The sequence below is a fragment of the Rousettus aegyptiacus genome, unplaced genomic scaffold, assembly GCF_014176215.1.
Source record: "Rousettus aegyptiacus isolate mRouAeg1 unplaced genomic scaffold, mRouAeg1.p scaffold_m13_p_8, whole genome shotgun sequence".
Lineage (NCBI taxonomy): Eukaryota > Metazoa > Chordata > Mammalia > Chiroptera > Pteropodidae > Rousettus > Rousettus aegyptiacus.
The window spans coordinates 69,278,402-69,306,074 of record NW_023416311.1 but is presented as its reverse complement, the minus strand read 5'-3'; the positions used below and the strand labels follow the sequence as shown (position 1 = coordinate 69,306,074).

At 36.2% G+C, this 27,673-nt stretch overlaps 1 protein-coding gene across 1 annotated transcript; it reads left to right on the top strand.

The window, feature by feature from the left end:
* The first annotated feature begins 7,065 nt into the window (after positions 1–7,065).
* Positions 7,066–27,011, top strand: HMGCR (3-hydroxy-3-methylglutaryl-CoA reductase). The gene is made up of 20 exons (XM_016137139.2): positions 7,066–7,208; positions 11,842–12,028; positions 12,491–12,602; positions 12,882–12,969; positions 13,899–13,983; positions 14,932–15,037; positions 17,591–17,697; positions 17,806–17,922; positions 18,273–18,433; positions 18,554–18,801; positions 18,903–19,081; positions 20,082–20,276; positions 20,618–20,776; positions 20,923–21,080; positions 21,774–21,879; positions 23,660–23,830; positions 24,149–24,289; positions 24,380–24,538; positions 24,960–25,114; positions 25,261–27,011. Exons 2-20 carry the CDS (start codon positions 11,864–11,866, stop codon positions 25,313–25,315), a joined length of 2,667 nt encoding a protein of 888 aa, XP_015992625.2. The 5' UTR covers positions 7,066–7,208; positions 11,842–11,863; the 3' UTR covers positions 25,316–27,011.
* Positions 27,012–27,673: the final 662 nt, after the last annotated feature.

Sequence of the window (27,673 nt, the reverse complement as noted above, 5' to 3'; positions counted from 1 at the left end):
AGAATGTGGTTTGTGAATAGGACACTATTGCCCAGTCATTAGTAAGGAATTATAAAAACTTCAGGGGAAACAGCGCCAGCTTCTAGAACAGCTGAAGGCTCATAGTTAAAAGAGGCCCAATGGGAAAAGGAAAGAAATGAAAAGGCTGATATGGTGACCCGTAATGCAGTCCTCGCAGCAGAAAGCTACCCCTTGCCACGTTTGTTCCTGTGTTATCTTCAGCTGCAAGAGAGGTAGACAGTTCTTGGCAGGCTGAAGTCTACTCCTTTCCAGTGCCCATCATCAAGTCTCTCAATTTTTTTTTTTTTTTTTTTTGGCCTCTTGGCTTTTCCAAAGCCTCAGTATCTCAGCCCTCGCACATACACAACTGGAAGTGTCCCCAGAAGGCATTTCGCAACCAAAGAAGGACTGGAGCCAGTAGATAAATGGTCTCACCTCACCGCCCCTGCCATTCTCCACAGGTATATACTACAGGGTTCTTCAGACGGTCCCCAACAGCCCACAATGGTAACTTTTTGTTGCAGTGAGAAGGGCACCTAAAGACCAAGACCAGCCAAATGGTCTCACTCTCACTTTATCCCCTATTAAATACAATGCCAAGCAATGTCAGATGTTACCATACATGGTTTGAGCTCTTTACCAAAATAGGGATTATCTGGTGGTCCGACCAGTCCAAGATTTCAAAAGAAAGATGATTCCTTTGGTGAGGAAAAGGGTAGAGACACAGAGCTTTGTCCACAGCCAACAGCCAAGCTCCTGTAGGGTTTCCACAGCAACTGTTACAATAAAGGGCTGGCTAAGGGGAGGGGCTGTCCTGGCTGCTTTTATTACCTTCTTTAGAGCAAAAATTATTAGCCCATACTGACATCAATTAAAATTTTCTTAACATTTCTTGGGGTATATGGGTCAAATTTCTTCTTAAATTATTTATAGTGATGTATATTTCAAAAGAACAAGCAAGTGGGAGTTCTGAACAAAGAGGCACTGAGCAGCCTTTGCCGACGAGTAGCCTCTCTTCCTAGAGGAAGCACAGAGATATTGGCAGTGCCTTTCTTGAAAACGATGGGTAGTTTGCTAATCTCCCTCGCTTTCCAAAAGAAGGAAAAGTCAGCTTTAAGAATGCTAAGAACTAGCTAGGGAGATTTTACCAAGAACATCTCAAAATGGGCTGTTCCTGAAGTAATACATGCTACCAAATCCTGAAAGGTGCAAAGTGGAAGTAAGAAAGTAAGATTTTAGGGATAAGCCAAGGCCAGAAGACTTAACAGTGTTTGCTGGGCCCCCGAATTGTGGGCTTTAGAAGCATCAGTAACTGCAGCTTCAGTTCAGTCCTGCTGAGGCAAAAGTAGAAATAACTGGAAACCTCTTCAGGGAGGCAAAATTCACAGGCCTAAGACATTTCAAAGTGGGAAGCAGCAATTGAGACACACAATTGAACAGCATACAAAGCATAGTAAGTATTAAAAAATGCAGAGAAGAAAGCAGGAGATCTGGATTATGAGGAAATCAAGACCACAAACTGGCTGGAAAGTTGCTGTAACTCATTCATTCAATGTTGCAAGTGTTTGACATAGAGCAATAAATAAGGTCAGTGAGGTCCTTTATTCTAAAAAGGGAGCCCATTTTGCAAGTTTCCTAGATTATTTTCTTATGTTGGACCATTTGTGATATACATTTTTGGCAGATTTAGCTAAAAGTCAAGTCTAGGTGTCTATTGACATTTCAAGCTAATGTTTATAAAATACAGATCTTTGATTTATGTTTTTTCCTATGCCCCCAAAATCTTGATAGTAAAATTATTTCCTGCTGTTAAGTGATCAACAACTGTATTGGGTACTTATTGTGTGCTTACCCAGTGTGGGAACACCATGAAGAACACAGAAGCGGGAACCTTTCTTCAATTTTGAGCTGGGCACGTTGTTGCCAGAAATAAAATTACATTCCCCAGCTCCCTTGTTGCTAGGTATGGCCTTGTACTCTGGCCATTGAAAAACTATGAGAAGGGAGCTGACTCAGCTGTGAAGGGCCCTTTTTTTTTGCCCTTTTGTTTTTACTTTGCTCCTTCCAGAAATGCAGATATGAAGTATGGAGCTCCTGTTGCCCTCCTGGACAACAAGGTGACCCTAAAGATGAAAGACACATGCTGAGGATGATGAGGCAGGGAGACAGAAGAGTCAGAAAGCCTCTTGGGTTGCCACGCTAATCCTAGACTACCTACCCCCAGTTTTCTTTAACCAAAAAGAAAGAAATGCCTGTCTTGTTTAAGCCACTTTTAGTTCAGGTTCTCTGTTAGTTGTAGCTAAATTCATTTGCAATTTGTAGCAGATATGGTTAGAGTCCTATATATTGTTTGGGCCACTTTTACCTATGAGTGAAAGTAATTCTGTATTTAAAAATTGCCTACTCTTTGCAGCTTTGTATTAAAAGATTGCCTACTGTGTGCAGCTCTAGGAAATTGCTCTTTGGTGTCTTCTTCAATAGGGCTGCTCAGAAAAGCTGGTTTCTCCTTAGGTAGGGCTCCTTAGGGAAGCTGAGGAGAGTCCCCTTGAGCCATTATCCTTCTTGGTTTTCTTCGATTCTTGTCTGGTGAAATCTTATCTACCTCCTTCTAAACTTCCTTCCCCACCCCTCTTTCCTTTATAATTTTCTTCTGGTCTCTCTCAATTGGGAGCTAAACAAAGCTAGAGAGAAAGGTTAGAATTGGGAGAATGAATAGGAAGGGAATAGATGGGACTGGACAACTAAGCTGGATACAGCCTTGTATTAAATGGCTCACTTCACACTTATCAAATGAGACCAGGACCAGGTTTGTTACTGAGGGATAAAAAGTAGTGCTCATTCCTGGGTCAATTTTTTTTTTTCTTTTTGACTTCCTTTCTTGATCTTCTGTTGACTCCTTTGTGACCCAGTCACCTTAGCTAAGAATCCCTAGGAATATTAAGAATGAACACTCCTCATTATACATAGGTTGTTTCTATCTTGTGTGAGCGGTCTTTTTCCTTAAAAAAAAGGAAAAAAAAAGTATCCAGTATAGCCGATACCTACTTCCCAACTGCTTCTATAAAGCTGCAGAAAGGCCTAAATAGAGGAGTGGGGAACTGTGAAGAAAATAACAAACAAAAACACAGTTAAACAATGAAAGCAGGCTCAGCAGAGAGAAGTGATCTTAAAAATGTGTACCCTTTCCTGAAGAGGCCTTTGCTCTCCACTTCAAAAGAGGCTTCAGCTACTATTTTCAGCTACTAGTTTAGAAAATTTTAGGAACAAAGTAGTAGAATTTGAAGTTTTGCTACTAAAGTCAAGTAGCAGAAAGGAGCAGAGATTTTTAGCTCGTGTGAGAGGTCACCAGAAGAAACAAAATCTTTTACCAACCTGCTCATGACTTCCTTGCCTTTTCTCTCTCATATTCTACAGTACTTTAAGATTTCTGCCTAATTTTTTGCTCCTGTATCTATGTCCCCTCCATTCTTATGCTCACAATCTTGGCTCTGGTGGCTAAAATAGCCTTGTAAACCATTTCCTTCTCTTGTTCAAAACACAACACACTCCAAACTCCATGCCTTATCTCTTTACTCAGTGGGCTCTCTGCATACCTCATGCAGAACGCTTACCATGTTATCTGGAAAGGATCCATTCATGTATATTTTCTCATTTAACTATGTACCTTGAGTGCCTAGCCTTTTGCTTAGCACTGAGTAGGTCTTCAGTGAATATTTCTTGACCTTGGGCAGGTAGTGACAATCAGTCATAGTATCTGCCAAAAGCTAAGTGACCAATCACTTGAAATCTATTGGTTAAAAAAATTACCCCTAAAATTCAAATAAAGAAAGATTGTACAAGACAAAGAGAGAAAACTGCCCAAGATCGGAAGATATAAATTTGAACACAACTTTGAACTATGAATGGTAAATAAATAAAACTCTTTGCTGATATTACAGAAGTCTTTCACAATAGAGCATCAGAAGCTTCAACAGTCATGATGTAGTCTAATACAAAGCAGTGTATATTATGCTAATGCAAAAGATAGTACAGTGGATTTAGAGCATGTGCTTGGGAACTAGATTTCAAAGTTCATATTCCAGCTCTGCCACTTCTGAGTCATGTGAATTTAGGCAGGTTACTTAATTTCTTTGTTTCCGTAGCTTCATTATTTGTAAAAAACAGATGCTACTAATGCTTTCCTCATAGAATTGTTATGAGAATTAGATAAATATAAATAAAGCACTTAGGAACATGGCCGATACATAGAAAGCTGTATGTCATCATCATCATTATTGTTATTGTTAAAATTCTGTCTTAAAGCAGAACCCATGACAACAAAAAGGAAAGAAAAGTGAAGGTTGGAGGTCTAACATGTTTACAAAAGTAAATGCTAAGGGCAATGTGAATTAAGATAGTAATGTGGGTTGTTCATTACTTTAAAAGAGACTCTTAAATTATACTTCTATAAACTTTTGCTCTGAGGGTAAACCACAAGAGAAGAAGGCACACGGATTCCCTTGGCACAAAATTTGTATCCAGGCCAAAGTTTGTGATTTATCATTAAATGCCAATTATTAGTTAAGTGCAATAAAGATTCTTTTGAAATACATGTTGGAATCATACAGAAATTGTCTCAAGGACATAAAACCAGACAATTAGAATTTCTTTATTGCTTGCTTTTGAATGCATATGCTCATTGGAGTTCTTAATTAAGCAAAGTTTAAGAATGAAAGTTTCCAAACCTTGATCTGAAAACTTTTGGGGAAATACCTTCATAATCCTTATCTGAATTTATATTAGCAAGCAATTGTATAATCTGTAACTTCTGATTCTGAAATCTCTGGCCCTGCAGACTTCTAAGGACATTACAAGTATGACAGCTTCTAAACTGTTAGTACTTACACATCTTTTTCTTTTTCTTTTCTTTTCTTCTTTCTTTTTCCTTTTGATAAGACTAGTGATAGAATATTGCAATCTTCGGTTAGTTCACCTCAGTCTTTTTCATTGTGAAAACTCTTTCCTTCCATTATAATTAATTCAACAAATATTTAATGGTCATCTATTCTGTGAAGAGATGTAAGGTTCATAAAGGCAGTTTCCATGTTTGTCATGTTTGTCTCTGTATGTCCACTGTCAACTATGGTTTGCACATAATGAACATTACAAAAGTATTTGGTAAAGAGATATAAATAAAGATCTTATACTGAAGCAGTGGAGTATAGTAAAACAAGCAAAAGCTTTAGATTTGGGTTTAAATTCCAGGTTTTTGAATTATCTATGTGATTAAGTGATTTTAATCAACTCATTTTTTTTTTGTAAATGGAGATAACACCTATTTTATAAGAATTATGAGAATTTAGCAAGATAATAGCTTCTTAAAATGCCTACTGTGTGTGTGTGTGTGTGTGTGTGTGTAGTATGTTCTAGGGACTGTGTTTCAAAATACAGTTCTTTAAAAATTGAATGGATTACAATTCCTGTTTTTAATAAATTTCCAAATACTATAAAAGAGCAAGTCATAGAATATTATGGAAATGTTATGGGTATTCAAAGCAAGAAGAGATGAAGTGTGTTGAGGGAACCAGGAAAAAAGTGGCCTGTGAAATGGCTCTTGAAGGATAGTAAGGATTTCAACAATTAAAAAATGTAGGCATTTCCAGATTAAACAAAGAATCATAAGCAGGAGGTAAAAAGGTACTGAGTGTGACTGAAAATAAAAGGCCAGTTACTCTTTTGGCTGAAATGTAGGGTTGACACAGGAAAGTTGTGAGAGATATGTAGGAAATGTTGGGTGGGGCCGTATTGGTGGCGCCCAATTCTTTAGTCTAGTAGGCAACTCCTGATGGTTTGGTGGTGAGCCTACTGAATGAATAATAGGATTGGAAGGTGGAAGTGTTATGCCCCGACTCGAATCTCCATGAATCACCAAGAAGCCGACACCGATGCAAGAGCAAGAGGGAGTTTATTTCCCACTCGAGTCCGGACCGCAGTCCGCACACCGACGCAGCAGTGAGTAGGAGGCGGTCCCGAACATGGGGCTTCAGGGGTATTTGAAGGGAAAAATCGTAAGCATGGGGACCGATATCTTGGCGTTTACAGGATTGGTAAACCGAGCTTGTCGCTTAGCAGGATTGGCTGGGTGATGGCACCAAGGAACAAGGCGGGGGAATTTGGAGAGTTACTTTCCATAGTTGCTCTGATCGGCTGAGTCTAGGGTGGGGTGGTCGTCTTGCTATCTGCAGCTTTTCCGGGAACTGGCCTGTGCTTAAGATGGAGTCTTATACCTAAGATGGAGTCACTTTGGTTCTTCAGAAGCACCAAGAGTGGAGAGACAAGTTAGGAGAGGTTATTGCACTATTTCAGGTAAGAGGTAATACAAGCCTGCAGCAGGAGGGCAGAGGGAATGCAGAGAAGACACAGGAGAGGCACATTTCAGAGAGAATGCAAGTATGTGACTAGTGCCTGGTACTGGAGGAAGGGGGGGGGGGGTGGCGGCCCGTCCGGTACAGAGACAGAAAAGGAGAGACCCCAATTTTTGGGTAAGTCACAGGAAGATGAAGGCTTAGATTTGGATACTGTCAGCTTGAGTTTTGGGTTGCACTTCACTGCTACCTTCCCCTTTTTACATTCCTCTTTTTTCCAGGCCATCTCCACTTCCCTCCATTTCTCTCCTCTAAGTAATTGAGCTTTCTATCCTCAACCTGACCTGCGTTTAATCTTTACGCTCCATTTCTGCTTTCCATAGTATTCTCACAGCCAAGGTGGCACAGGTCAGGGTCCTGGGCTGTAAGATACTCCACTCGCGAGATGCCCTACAGTCTTCGTCGAGGCCGCGTCCCCACAGCTCTTTGACCAATAGGCAGGCCCTAATGCGGGACTCGACTAGCTATTGGTTGGCCGAGCCATGGTGAGAGATGGTGCGGTGCCGGTTCTCTGCACGGGTGAGAGCTGTGGGCGGTTGTTAAGGCGACCGTTCGTGACGTAGTGCCACCAGGCTGAGCAGCCTCCAGATGATTGGCTAGACGATCGGACGATCCTTTCTCATTGGTCGCAGTCTCGTCCGGCTCCGAGCGTGCGTAAACTGAAGATTTCTTCCGCTCCGCGTCTCTGTCGACTGGAGGTAGACGGAGCGCCGACGCGGTGGTTAGGTGGCCTCTAGTGAGATCGGGAGGTGAGGCGGAAGGTGGCGGCGAAGAGGGGCTCGGAAGGAGGCAAGCGGGACGGCGGTGAGTGGGAGCGAGATTAGGGCGGCGTTGGTGGAGGTTTTCGAGCTGTGCTCAACCCTGGGAAGGAGCGGCCGGAACCTCCTGTGGACCTGGCGGGAGCGGCAGTTGTGGCTTTGAGGGTGTGGGGGCCCTTTCCCGCGGGGACTGCGAGACGTCCTTGAGGTGCGGCCGGCGGAGCGGCGGCCTGCACTGTTATCAGGGGAACCTGGGGGCCAGGCTGGGCCTGAGCGGCGGGCGGCGGGGCGTAGTAGCGTTTGCTTCCCCTGTTCGATGTAGGTAGTGCTGGCTGCGCTGTCACGATCATCGGGGCGGAAAGGGTGCCAGGAGGGTGACCTTGAAGGCCCCTCGATTCTGGAAATGCTGAGGGGCTAGGGAGCGGCCTGTCCCGTACAGGTCCGAGAAGGTCCATCCGGTGCAGGCGTCCACGCCCAGGCGGTGCTGTTCGTCAGCACCTTTCTTTAAAGTGATGGGAAAGATCTCTATATGTGGCGACTAAGTCAGAACCATTAAGGAACCGTGAGTCTGCACAGACATGTCCTGTTATTTTCAGGAGAAATGGGTTGAAAGGACGGAGAGCCTAACAGAGGGAGTCGCCCAAGGAATTAAAGGATTCTTGTGTGTGTGTGTGTGTGTGTGTGTGTGTGTGTGTGTGTGTGTAAGAGGCATAGTCTCCTTGGTGCTTTAGTCAAAACATAGATTTTTCAGAATTATTTGGTTTTAGTTAGGAAAAACTTACCTTTGAGGTAGAAGGTTGATGTACTCCGTCTTAAATTGTCATTTGAAATATTTCAGGGCTTGAGGACATGCCTTCTTGGTGCTGTAAAGTTATAGGAAACATTCGTTTCCAGGCTGTGTTAAATAATTTACATAATATCAGCATCTCACAATCTAGAGAATGTATTATTTGTTTGCTTGTGAATTTTTCTCTCCATACAATGAAAGACATTTTATGATTTAGAGGCGATCTAGCTAAGGCCTGGAATGTCCATTGGAAATGGATAGATTGGATTTTGAGGGACTTCTTTGTTGTAGTATCTTTCCAGAATTTCTGATAAAATTGGCGATAAGGACAAGTGGCAATCAGTAACATGAAAGTTAAAATAATTGTGTGAAGATTACATAGTTAACATGAAAACTCTCCAGCGGCATGAGCATTTCAAAATGAGCAGTGTGTGTGCACACATGTGCTTTTTTAATTCTTTTATGATCTAGTTTCTAGACCATGGATAATCACATTTATATCCATCTCGTTTTAGGTTGACCCACATGAAATTGCTGATATTTGAAATTTGGCTGTTTTTTTACCTATAGAAATAGCAGTTTCATATAGTTCCACTCAATACTTTGTCAAAACTTTGGAGCTCTAGCTATGTAAATAAAGAGATGTGACTTATAAACAAGTAACATATAATAGATTGGGTGTAGAATCCAGGTTTCCTGATTTCCAGTGCAAGAAATTATTTTCCTCTAAGATGCTAGGTTGAGCAGCAGAATGCTAGATTCTGTTGGAATTAAAAATAGCTTAGTATAAGGTGGGGTGCTTGCCTTCAAAGAGACAAAAACGTGCACAGCAATTTGAGAACAATGTAAGGTAGTATATAATCAAATACTGGAATGTGTAGCACAGGAGGAATGCCGAGTGGGAGGAAAGAATTAGAATGGGATGCCAAAGCATCCTTTTCTGCAATTGGCCTTGGTAGGTGGTTTCTGTAGCATATTGGATTAGAGTTTGAGGATTCCATTGATTTCAAATTATCCATTCTTTTGAAGAATCTGTGAAATGTTTGCAGCATACTTCAGTCTGAACAAGCAAGGCATACATATTGCCTATTTTACTGGATTTTTAAAGTAAAATTTATTAGTATTGCAATATGGCATAAAGACTGCCTATTTAATTTGCATGAGCTGTCTGGTAGCCTGCTAATGCCACTTGCAACTGCTGATGAAGGTGGAAGATTAGAGTCTATGGCATTTAAATGCTTTGCATAATCACAGAGAAATGGGGAGGGTGCTCATGAGAAATGAGGGTGTTTATAATTATGGTTACTTTTGATACACCTGTGTACATTCAGTTATTTCAGTTTGTATTTCTAAATAGGTCAGGTTCTCTGTATTTGGCATTGTTTAATAGGATTGTATGTATATCTTTTTCTGAATGTTACAAAGATGATTTTACACCTAGGAAAAAATGTCACAGAATTGACAATGCTAACGTGAAATCTTTTTGAGGGAAAACATAATGTGCCTAATATGTATTTGTAGGTTGATAATGCTAAACTGATTATTGATCAAATTGAGGGGTGCCTTCCTGTTAGCAGCCCAGATTTTAATTTAACTGAATTAACTTTTTAAATAGTGAAGGATATGTTGACTCAATAGGGAATAATCTAAATAGAGTGTTTATTAGGGAAGGAAGTGTTTGAAGTTATTTTAAACTAGTTTTGAAATGTGTGTGTAGTTAATTTTCTGGGACATTGATGCCAGTTTATCCTTTAGAGTCGTTTGTAGGTTTTTTTTTTTTTTTTTTTTTTTTTTTTTTTTTTAATATAAGAAGTTATGTGATAGGAGACTATCATGAAAATCTAGCCTCTTAGGAGGCTTTTGATTCTAATGAAGTAGGATTTAATTCTAAGATATAATTAATAATCTCCAATACCTTAAGTGCAAGTCTCTTCTAATTTAGTAGAAAATAATGTTGTTATTGATGTTCATTTTCCAGGATTGTATATAAAATGTAGCCTCTCTTCCCTACCCACTGCATTCAGCCTTTAAGTGGGGAACAAAAAGAGGAGTGGTTTGTGTCCATATCTTGTTGAATTTTAAAAAAAGTAATCTTTAGGTCTGTTTCCAGAGGTATCAATAAAATGCACACTACTGAAGTTTAAGAATTTATTTTGAATTAAGCAGGTATTTGTTGAGCAACTGCCATATATATGTGCAAGGTGCTAGAGAATAATGAATAAGACTCAAAGAGGAAGGTTGAAAGCATGAATAAACACAAGCAGATGCATGCCACATTTATATATTTTAGTGACTGCCAGCCTTTTGAAATAGAGATCCACAATAAGAAATACATAGTTGGAAGCCAGTACACATATATATGTATAGTTTCATGACGCAAAGTTTCAAGAAGTAAGCCTATCCATACTACTTGTCTTACCCACAGCTATTTTTTTATGTTATTTTATTTTAAAATGTCTTTTTCTGACTCAAAATTGATTTAATGATCTAATTGATCCAATGAAGAATTGTGACCTGCAGTTTGGAAACCAGATATCTAGTTCTTTATATGCTTGAGATATAAAGAACGTAGAAGACTGCCTTGAGAAATAATGCCTTTTTATTGTCTGTCTTCAATAAATGAGTCCCTTTCTTGGTTATTACCGAAAATGAGATTAATTTGAATTCTTGCTGTGTGTCAATCAGTGGGCTTACTTTTTAAATCTTAACTTTAACTGACTTTTTATGGGTAGTTAATAATGCTTTTATCATAAGTATTAATTTTAGAGTGAGAAGTCTTACAAGTTCCTGTATTGGAGATCAGTGACTATATTAGCTACTTTTCATTTTATTTTTATTTTTTAATTTATTTTTTAGGTGAGGCAACCCTTGATTGACCTCACAGATTGCAAGGACCTTGTCAGCTTACAATCCTTTATTTTTTTATTTTTTATGATTACAGCACCTGGTCTTTCTAGGTGGTCTCCCATCCAAGTACTAACGAGGCCTGACACTGCTTAATTAGCTTCCGAAATCAGACAGCATCGGGCTTGTTCAGGGTAGCATGGCCGTAGACTAGATCTTTTTTAAATCAGAATATTAAAATTATCATTATTATTTAGCCAGCAAATGTGGGAAAGTTTACTCATGGTAGTCATTATATCAAAATTACCTATATGTTCTGTTGGGAATTTTTGAATGCTAGAGATGCCTACTTTGGTTAGCCATCCTCTTTTTCAAGTACTGTTTTAGCATGTTGATAAGCTGTAAAAGTTCGTGAAAAGACTTTTCTCTGTTGACAGCAGCATTAGGAAGGTTTATTAAACATCATTTGGCTAGTGACATTAGGCCATATGTTGGGTGGAATGCTAAAGTGTAATGAACCCTGCTCTTGAGGAGCATTATAAACTAAGATGGTGATTTATAGGAGGACACTCAACGAGTAGATTCTTTCATACTTACCTTTTGCATAACCAGAATGTAGAGAATGAAGATGATGCTTATATGCATTTTACATAAGGGTAATAAGAAAATAAATGTGAATAATTGCTTCTCATTTTGTTTTCTGCTATATTTCTCTCCTCCTTGGTTCAAGTAATATCAAGGGCTGAGATATTTGTTTGGTTTGATCTTAAATGGTTTAATTCATATAATTTGTAAGGAATAGCTGTTAAGTTGGTTGCTAGTGAATAATAGAGGATTTAAGTGTTGTAAGTAAAGAATTAATAAGAGCCTTATTTTAATTTAATAATTATTTTCCAAAATTATAAAGAGTATTATCAAATAATAATATTTACATGTACAAGACACTGTGCATACAAAAGCAGGGTTTACAACTTACTTTTCCTTGAAATCTTTTTCTAAAAGTATAGTGAGCTGTATACTAAGTGTTCCTACATAATATTCTTTCTAGGATTCAAGGATCTGTAGCTACCATGTTGTCAAGACTTTTCCGAATGCATGGCCTCTTTGTGGCTTCCCACCCCTGGGAAGTCATAGTAGGGACAGTGACACTGACCATCTGTATGATGTCCATGAACATGTTTACCGGTAATGATAAGATCTGTGGTTGGAATTACGAGTGTCCGAAGTTTGAAGAGGTTTGTGAAATTAATTTGATATCGACTCAAGTAAATTACATTTTCATTTTCTAAAGAATATTTCCTTTTAGAGACCATATTATCAAAAAAGGTATGAGTAAAATATTTTAGTATTCATGAACTTACCTCAAATTTCCATTTACTTATATAGTATGGAAATGTACTAGAAATACTTTTCTTTTGCTTTTTCTACACAAATGAGTGTAATTGACTCTACTTTAGAAATATAACTTCTATAAGAGATTAACAATGAAAATGATTGGCTTAAACTGTGGATTATTTAAAAATTGGAGTAAAAATTTGGATTTAATTTTTTATTTGCATATTTAGTATTTTTATTTGAATGTGCTTACATTTATATTATAAGATGTAAACTAATGATGCATACAAAATAAAAATTCTTATATTTTGATTGTTTTAAAAGCTATAGCTATTGTGATTTTTTTCTATCTTTCTCAATAGGATGTTTTGAGCAGTGACATTATAATTCTGACAATAACGCGATGCATAGCAATCCTGTATATTTACTTCCAGTTCCAGAATTTACGTCAACTTGGATCAAAATATATTTTGGGTAATCATTTTATACATTTAACTTCTTGACAGGCCATCAGATTTTTTTGTATTTGCTATAGAATTGCACCTGTTCCAATTGTGTATGGAAATATGTGTGTTGCTTAGAGTGTGCTGCATGCGTTTCCTTATTGGGAGTTAGACATTCTGATATTTGAGACTTTAATATTAATTTGGAGACAATAATATTATTTCTTTCAGAATATTGTATGGGACTGTATGTTATTATTTGTGTAATAAAGGATGAAGTTTTTTTAGTTTGTTGATTTTGTCATTTTAGGTATTGCTGGCCTCTTCACAATTTTCTCAAGTTTTGTATTCAGTACAGTTGTCATCCATTTCTTAGATAAAGAATTGACAGGCTTGAAGTAAGTATATTTAAAGCATAAATATACTTTTATTTTCAAAACATATTGTTAAGAACTTTATAACTTTTCTTCATATTATGAAGTTGCAATATATAAATTTTCAGAAGTTCATAGAAAACATGAAGAAAGTTTTCATATAATCATTTAGCTAACTTTAATACCTATTAACATTTGGGTATATATGCTTTTTCCTTTTTTTTACATTTAAAGAAAATTTCTGAGATCATATTATATACACTGCTTTATAACTTCTTTATGCCTAATAATTATCAACATCTTTGCATGTCTTTAATGCTAAACTGAGTTATTTGTAATGTCTATCTAGTATTCACATGTATGAATATATTATAGTTCATTTACTTAATCCTGTAGGATTGGATTATTAGGTTATTTAATTTCCTGCGTTAATAACAACACTGTGATGAATGTCTTTGTAGCTAAATTTTTGTTCATATTCATAGTCATTGTTTTAGGATACATTCTTAGAAATAGGATATTAGCTGTGTAAGTTTTTAGGACTTTGAATGCCATTTTTGCTAGTTTACTCTCCAGTAAGGTTGTTTATAGTTTATCCTTCCACAAGTAGTGATTAATGACAAAAAATTACATGTATATATTGTACTTTTTCCCCCCATGCTAATTCAAGGAGACATTGTCTACTAAGGATGATCATTTTGTATAAAACTATCAAAAGGTGTTTCTGTGTAAATATATTTACATTTTAAACAATTGCTTTGATCAACTAAAATGTTTAACTTTGAGGATGTCTGGAGTATAGGGTATACCTTCTGGTCTTCAAAAATGTACACATACCAGAGGGTCTATACAATGTATGGGGGGGAAAAATTTTGTTTTAGGAAGGACTTTTTAATCCATATTTTTCCCTTTGTTAAATGTAGTTCATCATCTTGATTTTTTTTTTTTTCTAGTGAGGCTTTGCCCTTTTTCCTACTTTTGATTGACCTTTCCAGAGCAAGTGCACTAGCAAAGTTTGCCCTCAGTTCCAACTCACAAGCAAGTATTATTTATAAGACATAAATGTTAATAGTATTTATTTTTTCTGTTTGTTTACATTAATAGGAAGGGTTAATAGAGTTTCTCCATAATTCAAGATTTGGGAATTGCCTACAATTGTAGTTTAATTGTCGAATCCTAAGACTGGCCTTCCTAAGTGCCTTAGGAACTATCCTGTTTATGTAACAACTCCTTTATAATTTCATAGCTCCTGGAATTTGGAACATTCCTCATTTTTCTTTTTGAAGGTTTCAGAAATTAAGCTACTATTTTGGACTTTTGGATAAGTAAGAATATCTACCTAGTGACACACACTGGTGAACAAAATAAGATTTAAGGGAAGAGAGTCTCGGGGTAGATTTATTTCTAAGCCCCTTGAAAACACTAGCATTATTTCCCACCTAAAGATTTATCCTAATGTTCATTAGTCACTTTAAAGAACATAACATTTTTGGTAATCTTTCATCAGAGTATCTGAGTATAAAATAGCATATACTTCTGCCCTGATTATGTATTTGCTCAATATTTATGATAATTTGAGCAAGGATATGATTTGTCAAGGATATGATTTAGGTTTCATAATACTAACGTGGTCTCAAAAAATTTACACCTAAGGACTTCTGTTAATGGTAACTAAAATATAAAATGTTGTAAGATTTAATTATATGAGATTTAAATGATAGGATTAATATACCACCTCAAAGAGATCTTTTCAAGAAATATTTTCTTCAGTGGAAAGGGAAAGCAGGGCACGATTGTGTGTATTTTTTTTAAAACCCTCTATATTATTAACATACTTTGCATTTTGAATGCCTGTTAGTCTTATACTATATATTTTATTCTTTGCATAGTAAGTTAGATTTCAGTAGAAGCTCTAGCATGCTCTCTAACATTTTAAAAAATTGTTTTATACTTTATACTCATTAATATGTTTGGTCTGTATTGTAGGATGAAGTAAGGGAAAATATTGCTCGTGGAATGGCAATTTTAGGTCCCACGTTCACCCTTGATGCTCTTGTAGAATGCCTTGTGATTGGAGTGGGTACCATGTCAGGTTTGTAAGCAATTTTTAATACATTTTAACAAATTTTCATAAAGAGAAAGAACATATTAGATTGCATTGGTTATTCTTAAATCCTGACTTTTAAAAATCTGATATTACTGTTCAAATTTTTTAATTGTATGAGTATGTGGTTATATCTGACCTTATGTCTGTCTACACTAATATTAACTTAGTAGCAGCTTATTGATTTGTTTTCTACTCTTGTGATCTTTCTGTATACCACTTTTTTGATGACTTTGTAGTATTTTTGTTTGTTCTCTCAATTGATTTTTAACTAAGATTGTATTCCAAGGCTTTTCCATAAAATACCTTCTAGCTCCTGCTGTTGTCTACACTATATTAGTGATTTGGTTCCTTGCATATTAATTGCTATGTAGAAGATAGTGCAAGATTGAGGAGTTGGACAGAGAGCTAAGTTAGATACACCTAATAGGAAAGTTGGGAAGATTTAATCAGACAGTATGCAATATATCCTTACTTGGATAGTAGAAAATTAGATACTAAATAGCAATTTAATATAGGAGCGAAATTATGCTCTGGCATAGGAATTTGCCAGAATGAATATATCATGCTGTTGTCAATATCATTAGGACTAGATTTCATGGCTTTCTTATGAAGGCCACACTTAAGTAAATACAATTCTAGTATATTTCCTGGTACCTTAGTGCCCTTAATAAGGGGCTACTTCTTTTAGAAGTAAATTATCTAACTTTTAAGAGAGTAGTTAGTTGTCATTATTAGTTGAGTTCTCTTCACCAGGGTAGTATATTAAATATATAATGTTTCTTGTAACTTTCTGAGGGTAAATATTTTTCAGTTATTTAATCTGTTATTCAACAAAGTTTTGTTTAGCAAAGAAGATAAATTTTTAAATTATTTTTAACAGTGTATAGTCTTTAATATTTCTTTTTGGGTACAGTTTTGCGTTTTGACAAAGATATAGCCATGTAGCCACCACCACAATCAAGAAAAATGTTTTTGATTGGGTGAAAACATACCTATGTGATTTTATTCAAGTAAAAAAAGTATATAAGATGAAGAGGGTTCGTTAGAAACTAGTAGGGGGCCATAAACCAAGGATTATTTGTTTAAAACTGATGTGGAAAGCAGTGGAAACTAATATGGAAAGTAGGGTGATGAGTTTTGTCATGATTAGTCAGAGAAGTAGACAAAAGAAGTGATTAGATTTGAAAAAGCCAGTTAGGAGACATTTATCAGCTATATGGAAATTGTATGATAGGGATTTGGTTTAGGGTCAAAATAAAGACAGGTTTATTAACACATATTAACTAGGAAGTAACCCTTTGGAAAGCCAGTAAAAAAGAAAAAAGTCTTCACTTTCTGGAAGTATGTAAGGTATTGCTCTTTATGTAGTAGCAAAGTGGCCCAGAGATACTACTTGGGGACAGAGGCAGGAAGAATGCCTGGAAAGCTATGGCAACAATAGTAGTTACTGTTGTACACAGGAAAGTAGTAGATTACCAAATTGTAAAAAGCATTGGTTGAGTATGAGGTCATTGGTCTCAAGTTGGAAAGATTATATATGACTGCAATTAAAAATGTAAGTTTTTCTTAATGCTTTTATTATGTAATTTTGTATTCTCTTGAATTTCTATATTTGAGAGTAATTACCATACAATTTTTTAAAAATACGGTGTATACTCTTATTCTTTTTAGCTAAATGATCTATTACAATTCAGAAAATAAAATAAAACTGAGTTTTTGTATTCTAGTTGGTAGTTTTTATAGGAAAAAGGGAATCATTTTTTATTTATATTTTTAAATATATTTAACATGAGTGACATTAGAAAAATGTTTTATATTCAGGTTTATTTGTAAAGTGAAAAAGATTTGGTGATCTAAAGTCTTTTCCAGTTCTGTAATTCTGTTACTTTCTATTGGAGAAGATTACTAAATGATACTTTAAACCTTTTGTAGTGAAACAGTTGTTAATTTTGAGTCTTGAGTTTCCTTTTTACAGTATATCATTTTTTAAACAGGTCGGTGAAATTAATCAAAATTATTAGAACATCAGTAGATATCATAGAGGTTATACTGAAGTCCAAGTTTAGTAGTGCAAGTAAAATATTTATTATGATACTATATCAGGAATGGCACAATGGGGGTATGTTTTACTTTTATAAAAAATCTTTTGTCCACAAGCGAATTGCTTTTGTGGTAACTAGTGGGATCGGATCAATAGTGTAATAGTGGAGGGTTTGCTCCATTAAATATCTGTATTGCAAAACAGTACTACACTTAAAAAATAGGGATTATCAAATGTGTTTTAAATGCTACCTCTGTGCCCGGCATTGTGTTGTGGGAGACGTGGGAGGGAACAAGGTATCTGCCCTTAAGAGTTATTCCTCTGAGCTCTCCAGCTTGGCATCATTTCTGAGTTCCTAAGTCTTTTTCTGGTAGATGGCAAAGGGATTAACATATTAATATTTTCATGTATTTGTCTACCTATGTGAAGAGTGCTGTGTGCAACATCAAAAATACACATAACTTTATTCATTATAAGTTTAATTTTTCTCTAACTAGGGGTACGTCAGCTTGAAATTATGTGCTGCTTTGGCTGCATGTCAGTTCTTGCCAACTACTTCGTGTTCATGACTTTCTTCCCAGCTTGTGTGTCCTTGGTTTTAGAGGTAAGAGCCGTTCTTAATAATGGCATTAGTAGAAGAAGAATATCTCATTATATCAGTTCCCCTAAATAAAATCAATACCTTCTAATATAACACTAACTTACTTTGTAGCTTTCTCGGGAAAGCCGCGAGGGTCGTCCAATTTGGCAGCTCAGCCATTTTGCCCGAGTTTTAGAAGAAGAAGAAAATAAACCAAATCCTGTTACTCAGAGGGTTAAAATGATTATGGTAATTACATAGTTTTCTTCTCTCTTCAGTATCTTCGGTTCCAATGTTATATTCTGCTTTTCAATTTTGTCCTTTCTTTAAGGCTCCTGGTATTTATTAGCATTTCTCCCCTAAACAAATTTTTCAAGTTCTTCTCTTCCACTTTATCTCTTGTCTGAATATCTATTCTTTGGAATGTTAGTAGTTCAATGGGGCCACTACTTTAGTCACACAGAAAGCTTGGGACTTTCTTTTCATTGTAAGGGGAGGCTATGGGAGATAGTGTCTGGTTATCCAGTTGCTAAGGATGAGAAGTTTAGGTTTCACTGATATGTGGAAGATACATAATTTTTTAAAAAAATTTATTTTAGTCTCTAGGTTTGGTTCTGGTTCATGCTCACAGTCGCTGGATAGCCGACCCTTCTCCTCAAAACAGTACAGCAGAAAATTCTAAGGTTTCTTTAGGATTGGATGAAAATGTGTCCAAGAGAATTGAACCAAGTGTTTCCCTCTGGCAATTTTATCTCTCTAGGTAAGTTACCTGAGACCTACTTTATTGTATCTTAATCATGGTACTCTATGCTACTAGAAGTTTAGGTTGTGCCTTTTCTATTTACGAGTCATAATATTTTAATTTGCTTCTTTTATTTAGAATGATCAGCATGGACGTTGAACAAGTTATTACCTTAAGTTTAGCTCTCCTTCTGGCTGTCAAGTACATCTTCTTCGAACAAGCAGAGACAGAATCCACACTCTCATTAAAAAACCCTATCACATCTCCTGTGGTGACCCCCAAAAAAGTCCCAGATGATTGTTGTAGACGTGATCCTATAGTGGTCAAAAATAACCAGAAATTCCATGCAGTGGAAGAGGAGACAAGGATAAGTAGAGAAAGAAAAGGTAATTTTTCACTCTCTTCATTTTCTGTTCTTACAATGCTAATTTGTCAAGAAGTTGACTTATGTTCAGTGTTGTGAGATTTCTTTTGATCTCTTCAACAGTTGAGGTTATAAAACCCTTAGTGGCAGAAACTGACACCTCAAACAGAGCGACATTTGTGGTTGGTAATTCCTCCTTATTTAATACTTCACCGGAACTAGAGACACAGGAACCTGAAATTGAACTTCCCAAGGAGCCTCGGCCAACTGAAGAATGTCTACAGATATTTGGGAATTCAGAGGTGAGGAAAATAAAACTCAAGCTTGGTATTTTTCTTTAGAAAAGGAGCTTTTTTTTTTTTTTTTTTAAAGGAAGAAAGGAAGCGATAGCTATTGAGTATCTGCTAAGTTCTGGGCACCATTTTGCATAGTTTATAGGTACTGGTCTTATTTATCCCCCACAACCTTGCCAGGTTGATGGAATAATTTCCTTTTTTTTTAGATGAGAAGGTTCCAGGAGATTTATGTATTTCACAAAGTAATACATCTAAGAAGTGGTAAAGCTGGTATCAAGAGTCCAAGATTTACTGACTCAAGCGTCAGTGCTCTTTCTACTTTGTTACTGTTTATCATAAAGATGAGCAATTACTATATTCTCATATATGTGTTGAGGCCTGGAAGAGGTCTAATATAGAAATGAGCCTCAAAGGTAGAAGAAAGGGTTTTTGTTTTTGTTTTTTAAAGTAAGCTTGATGCTTATGAGAAAGCTTATTTTACCTTCTGCCTACATAACCTTATGGGCCCACTCATGTTTTAGTGTGGCCTTGTGTTCCATTCTTCTTAATCTGTTTCATTTCTTGATCTATGTGCATATGAGTGGGAATATGTGTTGTGTCTGTTTTTCTTTATCACTTTCCTTTCCCTCATTCCTATTAACATGTGTACTAATATCTCAGCTGTCTTGCTGTATTCAGGGTTAGCAAAATTTATAGGGTAGGTGTCAGAATTTTAATTATGGATTTTTTCCCTATGGATTTTACTTGCAAAATTTAGTGTTTTGGTCTTATATTTGTTTAGTTTTCACATTTTTCTAAAGAATTTGCTTTCATTTTAATATTATTTCTACTCACATCATCTTTAGAATTCCAAAGTCATTTGGGTTCTCTTCTTATTTGTGTTTTGTCTTTATTGAGAGCATTGTTTGTATTAAATGATTTACTTAGTATGAATAATATGAAATACAGTTCAAATTTTTTGTCATCTCTCCCTCAACCCCCTCCCATTTTTTTTTCATTTCTTTAGAAAGGTGCAAAATTCCTTAGTGATACTGAAATCATCCAATTAGTCAATGCTAAGCATATCCCAGCTTACAAATTGGAAGCTCTGATGGAAACCCACGAACGAGGTGTATCTATTCGCCGACAGTTACTTTCCAAAAAACTTCCAGAGCCTTCTTCTCTCCAGTATCTTCCTTATAGGGACTATAACTACTCCTTGGTATGTTATTTTCTTGATTTGAGGAGGTTTATTTTATAACTTTTTAATCTTTAGCTTTTTATAGTTTATAGTATGTAGTTTTATAAAATATTTTCCTTTTTATGCCATTTTACTGCAATTTTATATTCTGCTTATGATATATATAGGTCATAGAAATTCAAAATACTTTTTCTGTTGTTTATAGTCGTTACTTAAATATTTTAGTATCTTATGTACTTTAAAAGAGTAAATAAAAATTTTGTTGAAAAATACATGGAAGGGTTAAGTTTGAAGAAAGTTATTAATGAGGGCTGTATATTTGCAATATAGTTTTTCACTTGGCCCCTAACTTTACCTTTTAGGTGACGGGAACTTGCTGTGAGAATGTTATTGGATATGTGCCCATCCCTGTCGGAGTGGCAGGACCTCTGTGCTTGGATGGAAGAGAATTCCAGGTTCCAATGGCAACAACAGAAGGCTGTCTTGTGGCCAGCACTAATAGAGGCTGCAGAGCAATAGGTGTAAGTTGGCATTTATATATTTGCCTGTTTTAGAATATAACAGGCCAGTCGATGGGTATAGATTTGGGGCCAATCAAGGATACCTTTTGAAACAAACAGAATTGTTGTCAGGATTAATATGTTTTTCCATAATATACTTTGCATAGCTTGGTGGAGGTGCCAGCAGCCGAATCCTTGCAGATGGGATGACTCGGGGTCCAGTGGTACGTTTTCCCCGGGCTTCTGACTCTGCAGAAGTGAAGGCCTGGCTTGAGACACCTGAAGGGTTCACAGTGATAAAGGAGGCATTTGATAGCACCAGCAGGTGTGTATGTGTGTTTGTAAGTGCATTGTTTATTTAAAACCAGTTTGCCATCTTCTTTGATCATTAAATGTAACTGTTAAAATATTGCCTGCTTAAAATGACAGCAAAATATCAATTTTAAATCTATTTATTTTAAATGGGTAATAGTAATGCTTGGTTTGGGGCAGGGGAGCAGAATGTTAATCCAAATGAATACTTCCATAAAGGTAAATTAGAAAAATATGGTGTTGGCTTTACAGGGCTCACTTTGATTATACTGTTACTTTTTTCTAGAAGAATTTTGACTTAGAATTGCCCTAGAGCTGAATTGCCTGAGAAAAAAGATTTTGGAAGCAGGATCGAAGTAAATATTAGTATAGAAGATTTATTTTTAATACAGAAAATTAAATTTATCAAGAAGTATAATTGATACAAATGATAATAACCCCAAGCTTATATTCTTGCTTTTATTTGGACTTTTAAAATTTATCTATGATGAAATGGCTGTCTGTAGCTCTCCCTTCTTTCAGCACCTAAGAATGAAGCAGAATCTATATAGTATTCTAATACAATGTTAGGTAAAAGAAGAAATTACACTAATAAGTAATCTTCATGAGGTTTCTCTTATGTGTAAAATGAATCAACTAAACTAGATTTTAGGATGACTTCCATTTTCTTAAAAAAATAAAACATCTTTGCTTCTTTTGTTGGCAGATTTGCACGTCTACAGAAACTTCATATGAGTATGGCTGGACGCAACCTTTATATTCGTTTCCAGTCCCAATCAGGTGATGCCATGGGGATGAACATGGTGACAAAGGTAAGCATGTATGAACTATACCAGAACTTGAAAAATTGATTATTCAGGAGAGGGTAGCTCAGATGTCAGGGAGACAGGTAGGGAGCAGACTCACTGTCTACTTTATGTCCTCCTGTACTTCTAATATTGTGCCATGCACATCCACTACTACTCAAAGTATTACTTGATTGAAAGATTTTCATCGAAAGGTAAATATTGATTTATGTAATTCATGTTATATAAATCAGGCATTTGTTTACCAGTGTTGTTTGTATATGATATATTTAATTTAGACTTAGCATTGTATATGTTCTGGGTCTATTCAGGGAAGCTGAGGAAAACCTTAGGGTTAACACTTTAAAATTTTGTCTTATAAACCATGAAAGCTGACCTCTTCTAGAGACTTGATAAGTCTTATATTCAAGAGGTCAAGCTCATATGTATAGTATGGTTATTTTAATTATATCCTTTTAAGAAGATTATATATGGCTTACGTTTATTCTACTGATATGTTATTTACCAGACACAAGTGTAAAATGTTAAAGTCAATTAGGCTAGCAAAATATTTTTTGGTTTAACTATTTATAAGGATTATTCAGAAAGAGATGATAGTGACTAAATGCATAAGCTTTAAAAAATTGCCAATAAACAGCAATAAAAAGAAAAATAGAATTACTGTGATCTAGCAATTTCATTTCTAGGTATCTACCCCAAAGAACTGAAAGCAGGGTCTCAAAGAGATCATTTGTACACCCTTGTTCATAGAAGCATTATTCACAATAGCCAGAAGGTAGAAGCAGCCTGAGTGTCCATTGATGGATGAATGGATAAACAAAATGTGGTGTTTATATACAATGGAATATTATTCAACCCTAGAAAGAAAGGAAATTCTAACATATGCTAAATGTGGATGAACCTTGAGGTTCACTTGCTAAGGGAAATACTCTGGTTACAAAAAGATAAATACTGTATAATTTTCACTTATGAGGTACCTAGATTAAATTCAGAGAGATAGAAAGTAGTATGCTGGTTGCCAGAGGCTGAGGAGAAAGTAGAATGGAGAGTTATTATTTAATGGGTATAGAGTTTCAGCTTTGCAAGATTAAAAGAGTTCTGGAAATTGGTTGTACAACGACTTGAATGTACTTTAAACTACTGAACAGCAGTTAGTCACCTTGAAAATGGTTAATGTGATAAATTCTATGTTATGTGTGTTTTACCATAATTAAGTATTTTTTAATTAGCCACAAGTATGTTTTGAGTTATTGAAGAGTGGTTAAATGAATTAATTTCACTTAGTTGGAAGTCATTGAAAGTCTTTTTTATACTTTATGTAATGTAAATTCCAACAACTTCCCATTAACAAGATTTACTTTGAAGTTTGGCTTTTCTTTGCAGGCTTGGTCACTTGGGGTTGTAGGTAACAATTTAATAACCAGAAGAGGCAATTTATGAAGCCTTGGTCATGAGTTGGGTTACTCACTCCTCAGTGACATGAATATGAGTATTCTTTTTGAGTATTTTTTAATACTGTCATCTATGTTCTATTCATCATGACAAAGAAGGTCATTTTTATACCTAGACAGAAACATTAGGGATCTATATCTGCTTGAGAAATTAGTCACCAATAGTTAATAAAACAGCTATTACTTTAGTTTCTTCGAAGTATAGTTATTAGAAATAAAAATATTAATATAACTATTGTAGTTAGAAGTATTAGTATTATTAGATACAAATAAAGCCTCTGATCTGTAAATAACTTTGTGAATTTTAATGTAATTTTTTTTGTTGTTGTTAATAGGGTACAGAGAAAGCACTTTCAAAACTCCATGAATATTTCCCTGAAATGCAGATCCTAGCACTTAGTGGTAACTATTGTACCGACAAGAAACCTGCTGCTATAAATTGGATAGAGGGAAGAGGAAAGTCTGTTGTTTGTGAAGCTGTCATTCCAGCCAAGGTTGTCAGAGAAGTGAGTGATTGGATAAATATTTCATTTTGTTAATCTTTAATTGGATTAAAAAATTGGAGAAAGGAGTCTTGACATTTTAAGTTAAGTTTAATATGTGGGTATATGTTTCACATTAAAGATGGTTTTATCACGCTCATGTGTCTGCCAATGACATTCATAGGAACAAGCTGAACTGATACTCTTTATTGAGGTCAGAGCTTAAATGGGGTGATGTCTAAACTCCCTTGTTTTCTGAAGGTACAGAAAGATAGATCTGGATAACACATCCCTGAATCTCTGTTGGAAGATGTGAAATGTGTATAACTCTCTGTTTTATAGATATTAAAGAGTACTACAGAAGCTATGATTGAAGTCAACATTAATAAGAATCTGGTGGGCTCTGCCATGGCTGGGTGCATTGGAGGCTACAATGCCCATGCGGCAAACATTGTCACTGCCATTTATATTGCCTGTGGACAGGTGAGGGCTCCCGCCTCCACTTCCCTTCTCTTTTGTTGTTCTAAGTAAGAGAAGTTTTATATTGTTTCATTTTTATTTTTATTTTTTTAGGATCCAGCACAGAATGTTGTTAGTTCAAACTGCATCACTTTAATGGAAACAAGTGGTCCCACAAATGAAGATTTGTATATCAGTTGTACCATGCCATCTATAGAAATAGGAACCATAGGTGGTGGGACCAACCTGCTCCCTCAGCAAGCCTGTTTGCAGGTATGACATTTCGGGCACAGAGTCCAGGGATCTCTAGCCTATTCCGAGCTGCTGAGATCCTCTGTGTTTCTACCGGACGCTGCAATATTTTAGCAGCCTTTTCATTCTTTGTTTCCCTTACGCCTAATTTAGTGTGTCCAAGTAAGCACATTTAGGCTTATGCTTAGTAAATTGAGAAGTATATTAAGAGAGCAAAGAATGTTTATCTACTCTGAGTAAGGGCAGTGCCAGCCAGGGTGTGGATGTTATATTAACTGTGGTATATACATTGTCAGGACTGGCTCTCAAATTTTGGAAATTTAATGCTTTTAATGGAGCCTAATTCTATGCCATTGTAGTCGCCCTTATGTTAGTTGCTTGAGTAGGAAGTTGTCGCCATGACTTGAAGGATGAGTCCTGCTCTGTCTCTCCCTGGCTACAGATGCTAGGTGTTCAGGGAGCATGCAAAGACAATCCTGGGGAAAATGCCCGGCAGCTTGCCAGAATTGTGTGTGGTACAGTTTTGGCTGGGGAGTTGTCACTGATGGCAGCATTGGCAGCAGGACATCTTGTCCAAAGTCACATGCTTCACAACAGGTAAGACTTAAAGATTTATTTAACACGTTTCCCCTGTACTTAAAACATGCAGTATAAAAATCTACTCTTCAGATATGTTAGTCCCAACTTAAAATTCTGCATTCTTATTATTTTGTATATCTCTACTTTGTCTTTTGTTGCCATAGGTCAAAGATAAATTTACAAGACCTCCAAGGAACTTGCACTGAGAAAGCCACTTAAGGAGCCTGACAGTTCTGAACCAAAACACGGGCATTGGGTTCTAAAGGACTGACATAAAATCTGTGAATTAAAAAGCTCAATGCAGTGTCGTCTTGAGGATGAATAGATACGATCAGTGAGACAACTGCTTGGTGTTTGGCTCTTTCAGAAAAGTCCGAGGTCCTTCTTTCCATGCAGATTCCTCAGATCCCAAGACAGTTTAGTGCTTTACATGCTGTGCTCTTTGGAGAGATCTCAACATGGATATTATGCTTTAAAGCATCACAGATGCTAATCCACAGCTCACTTCTGAAATAGAACACAAGCTGGAAAGAAGTGCTTTCTTTTGATGAAATTCATGGAGTTCATGGAGATCAGTGTGAGATTGATCCTTCTCCCACTCCTCCCACGCCTGAGTTGAAAATGGATTTTTAAATTATATTGTAGCTGACAAAACTCATGATTTCAAAGTTAATTTATTAAGCCTGGGTTGTAGAACTTTAAGAAATAAGAGCTAAGTTTATTTTTTGTAAACTAATACTTCATTTGGTGCTGGTCTATTTTGAGATTTCTTTTGGGGTAGCCAACATGAGTCTTCAGAAGAGGACCTGCTTTCTTCACAAGAAGAATTACTCTTATTCCCCAACTACAGAATAATGTGCTGAGCAGTGCTAAATAGTTCTCTATCAAGAAAACAAATCACTGCATTTATCTCTGCAGGCTATTCAGAGGTCTCTTGTCGAAATATAAATGTTTGTCTAGATTGGCTATAACGTATCTTTCAACATAAGGCTTTAAGAAACAGAGTTTTGTGCTCTCAGATACGAGAGCTCTTAATATTGCTTAGATAAAGGAGACTGTTTATTATGGACTTGTATACAAGTTCCTCTCAGAACTCAGAGGGTGGAAAACAGGTTTGAAAGAAAAATACCATTTCTCTAAGCCAACTTTAATTTCTTAAAAGATACTTAAATTTATTTAGCTGAAAAATTTAGATAGTTTTTTTTGTAAAGAATTGTGTCAAATCTCTATATGTTGTAATGGAGCTTCTTATGCTAGGAGTTTATTAAAAGTGTTCAGGAAGTAAATTAACATGTATACTGATAAAACACTGTAAACTTAGGTCAGAGAAGAATAGTGTTCTTTAATTGTCCAGGAAATCTTGGCTTGCTTGCCGAGCCTAATGAAGTGTACGTCAGCTTGCAGAGCCAGTGAAGGTGCCGTGTGAATGGCCCCGGAGGATTGTGCCTTGCTCGTTCCTGTGGCCAGGAGGTTGGTGACTGAAACATCCATACAGTGCTCTTTGATGGACCCATAAAGCTCTTAGCTTTCTCAGGGGGTCAGCAGAGGTGTTGAATGTTATTTTTTTTAATGTACAAGTTTTATATAAGTAATAAAAACTTCTTATTTTGTATTACATCTCATGCTTCAAGTGTTGGTCTTGGAGAGCTGATGGCTTGTGTAGATGATAGACTCTGAAAAACGTTCCAGTAATACCATGGCAGCATGGGGAGCCTCTGAATGGTTGTATCTGCAGCATTGAAGCTTGACCTTTCCTGTTTGTAAAGTTTAAAATGCTTCTGTTGTGACCTTTCTGCTGATGACTTCTTATTTATCTGAACTTTTCATGGAAGTGGCAATGAAAAGTATTTTGCATCTTTATTTTGGTGATTGTAACTAATATCGTCTCACTAAATTGTTTTGTACAATTACTAAATTGTATACATTTTGTTATACTTTTTTTTTCCAGTTCCGGTAAATTATGAAAAACAAGTGAATACTGATAAGTGTAAGCAGTAACCTTTTTTGTTTGGATTAACCCTCAGCCTGAGGCCTGGAAGCTTATAAAGTCTGGCCAGAGTGGTAACCTATAATTCACACTATTGGTGAATTATAGGTCATAACGATGACTATTTATCATTCTGCATTATATTCCCCAACTTTACAACATTAATGGTAGACTGGTATTGTATGTTCATTAAAATTATCTTCCTTATACTTAGTTTGATTAGTTTGGATTTATTATCTCAACTGGACTACTTTTAGATGTTAGGGTTGTGAGGGTTAGTGGAAAGACATAAATATGGGGTAGTCAAACCAAATGGCCATTGTAGATATGCATTTAGGATGTATCAGCTGGAGTATAGCTTACTATATTTAGCTGAGGTCGGCCTTTTTAAAAGCCAGTTCCCATTTACTTGCAATTATTGACTACACTTTCTGCTGCTGTAGTTAGAAAAGGTATGTATGAACCACTAAGAACCAAGACCCAGATAATAAATCATTTTGTATTTTTCTTCCCAAATAACACTCGATCACTTGTATAGTCTACCTCCTCCAGAGTGACGCAGGCTGGACCAGAGAGACAGTGAAGGTTTT

Coding starts and splice junctions, on each gene's coding strand:
- HMGCR (XM_016137139.2), top strand. CDS start 11,864: ATGTTGTCAAGACTTTTCCGAATGCATGGCCTCTTTGTGGCTTCCCAC. Junction 12,970..13,898: donor AAAGAATTGACAGGCTTGAA/GTAAGTATATTT, acceptor TTTTTTTTCTAG/TGAGGCTTTGCCCTTTTTCC. Junction 13,984..14,931: donor CCCTCAGTTCCAACTCACAA/GCAAGTATTATT, acceptor TCTGTATTGTAG/GATGAAGTAAGGGAAAATAT.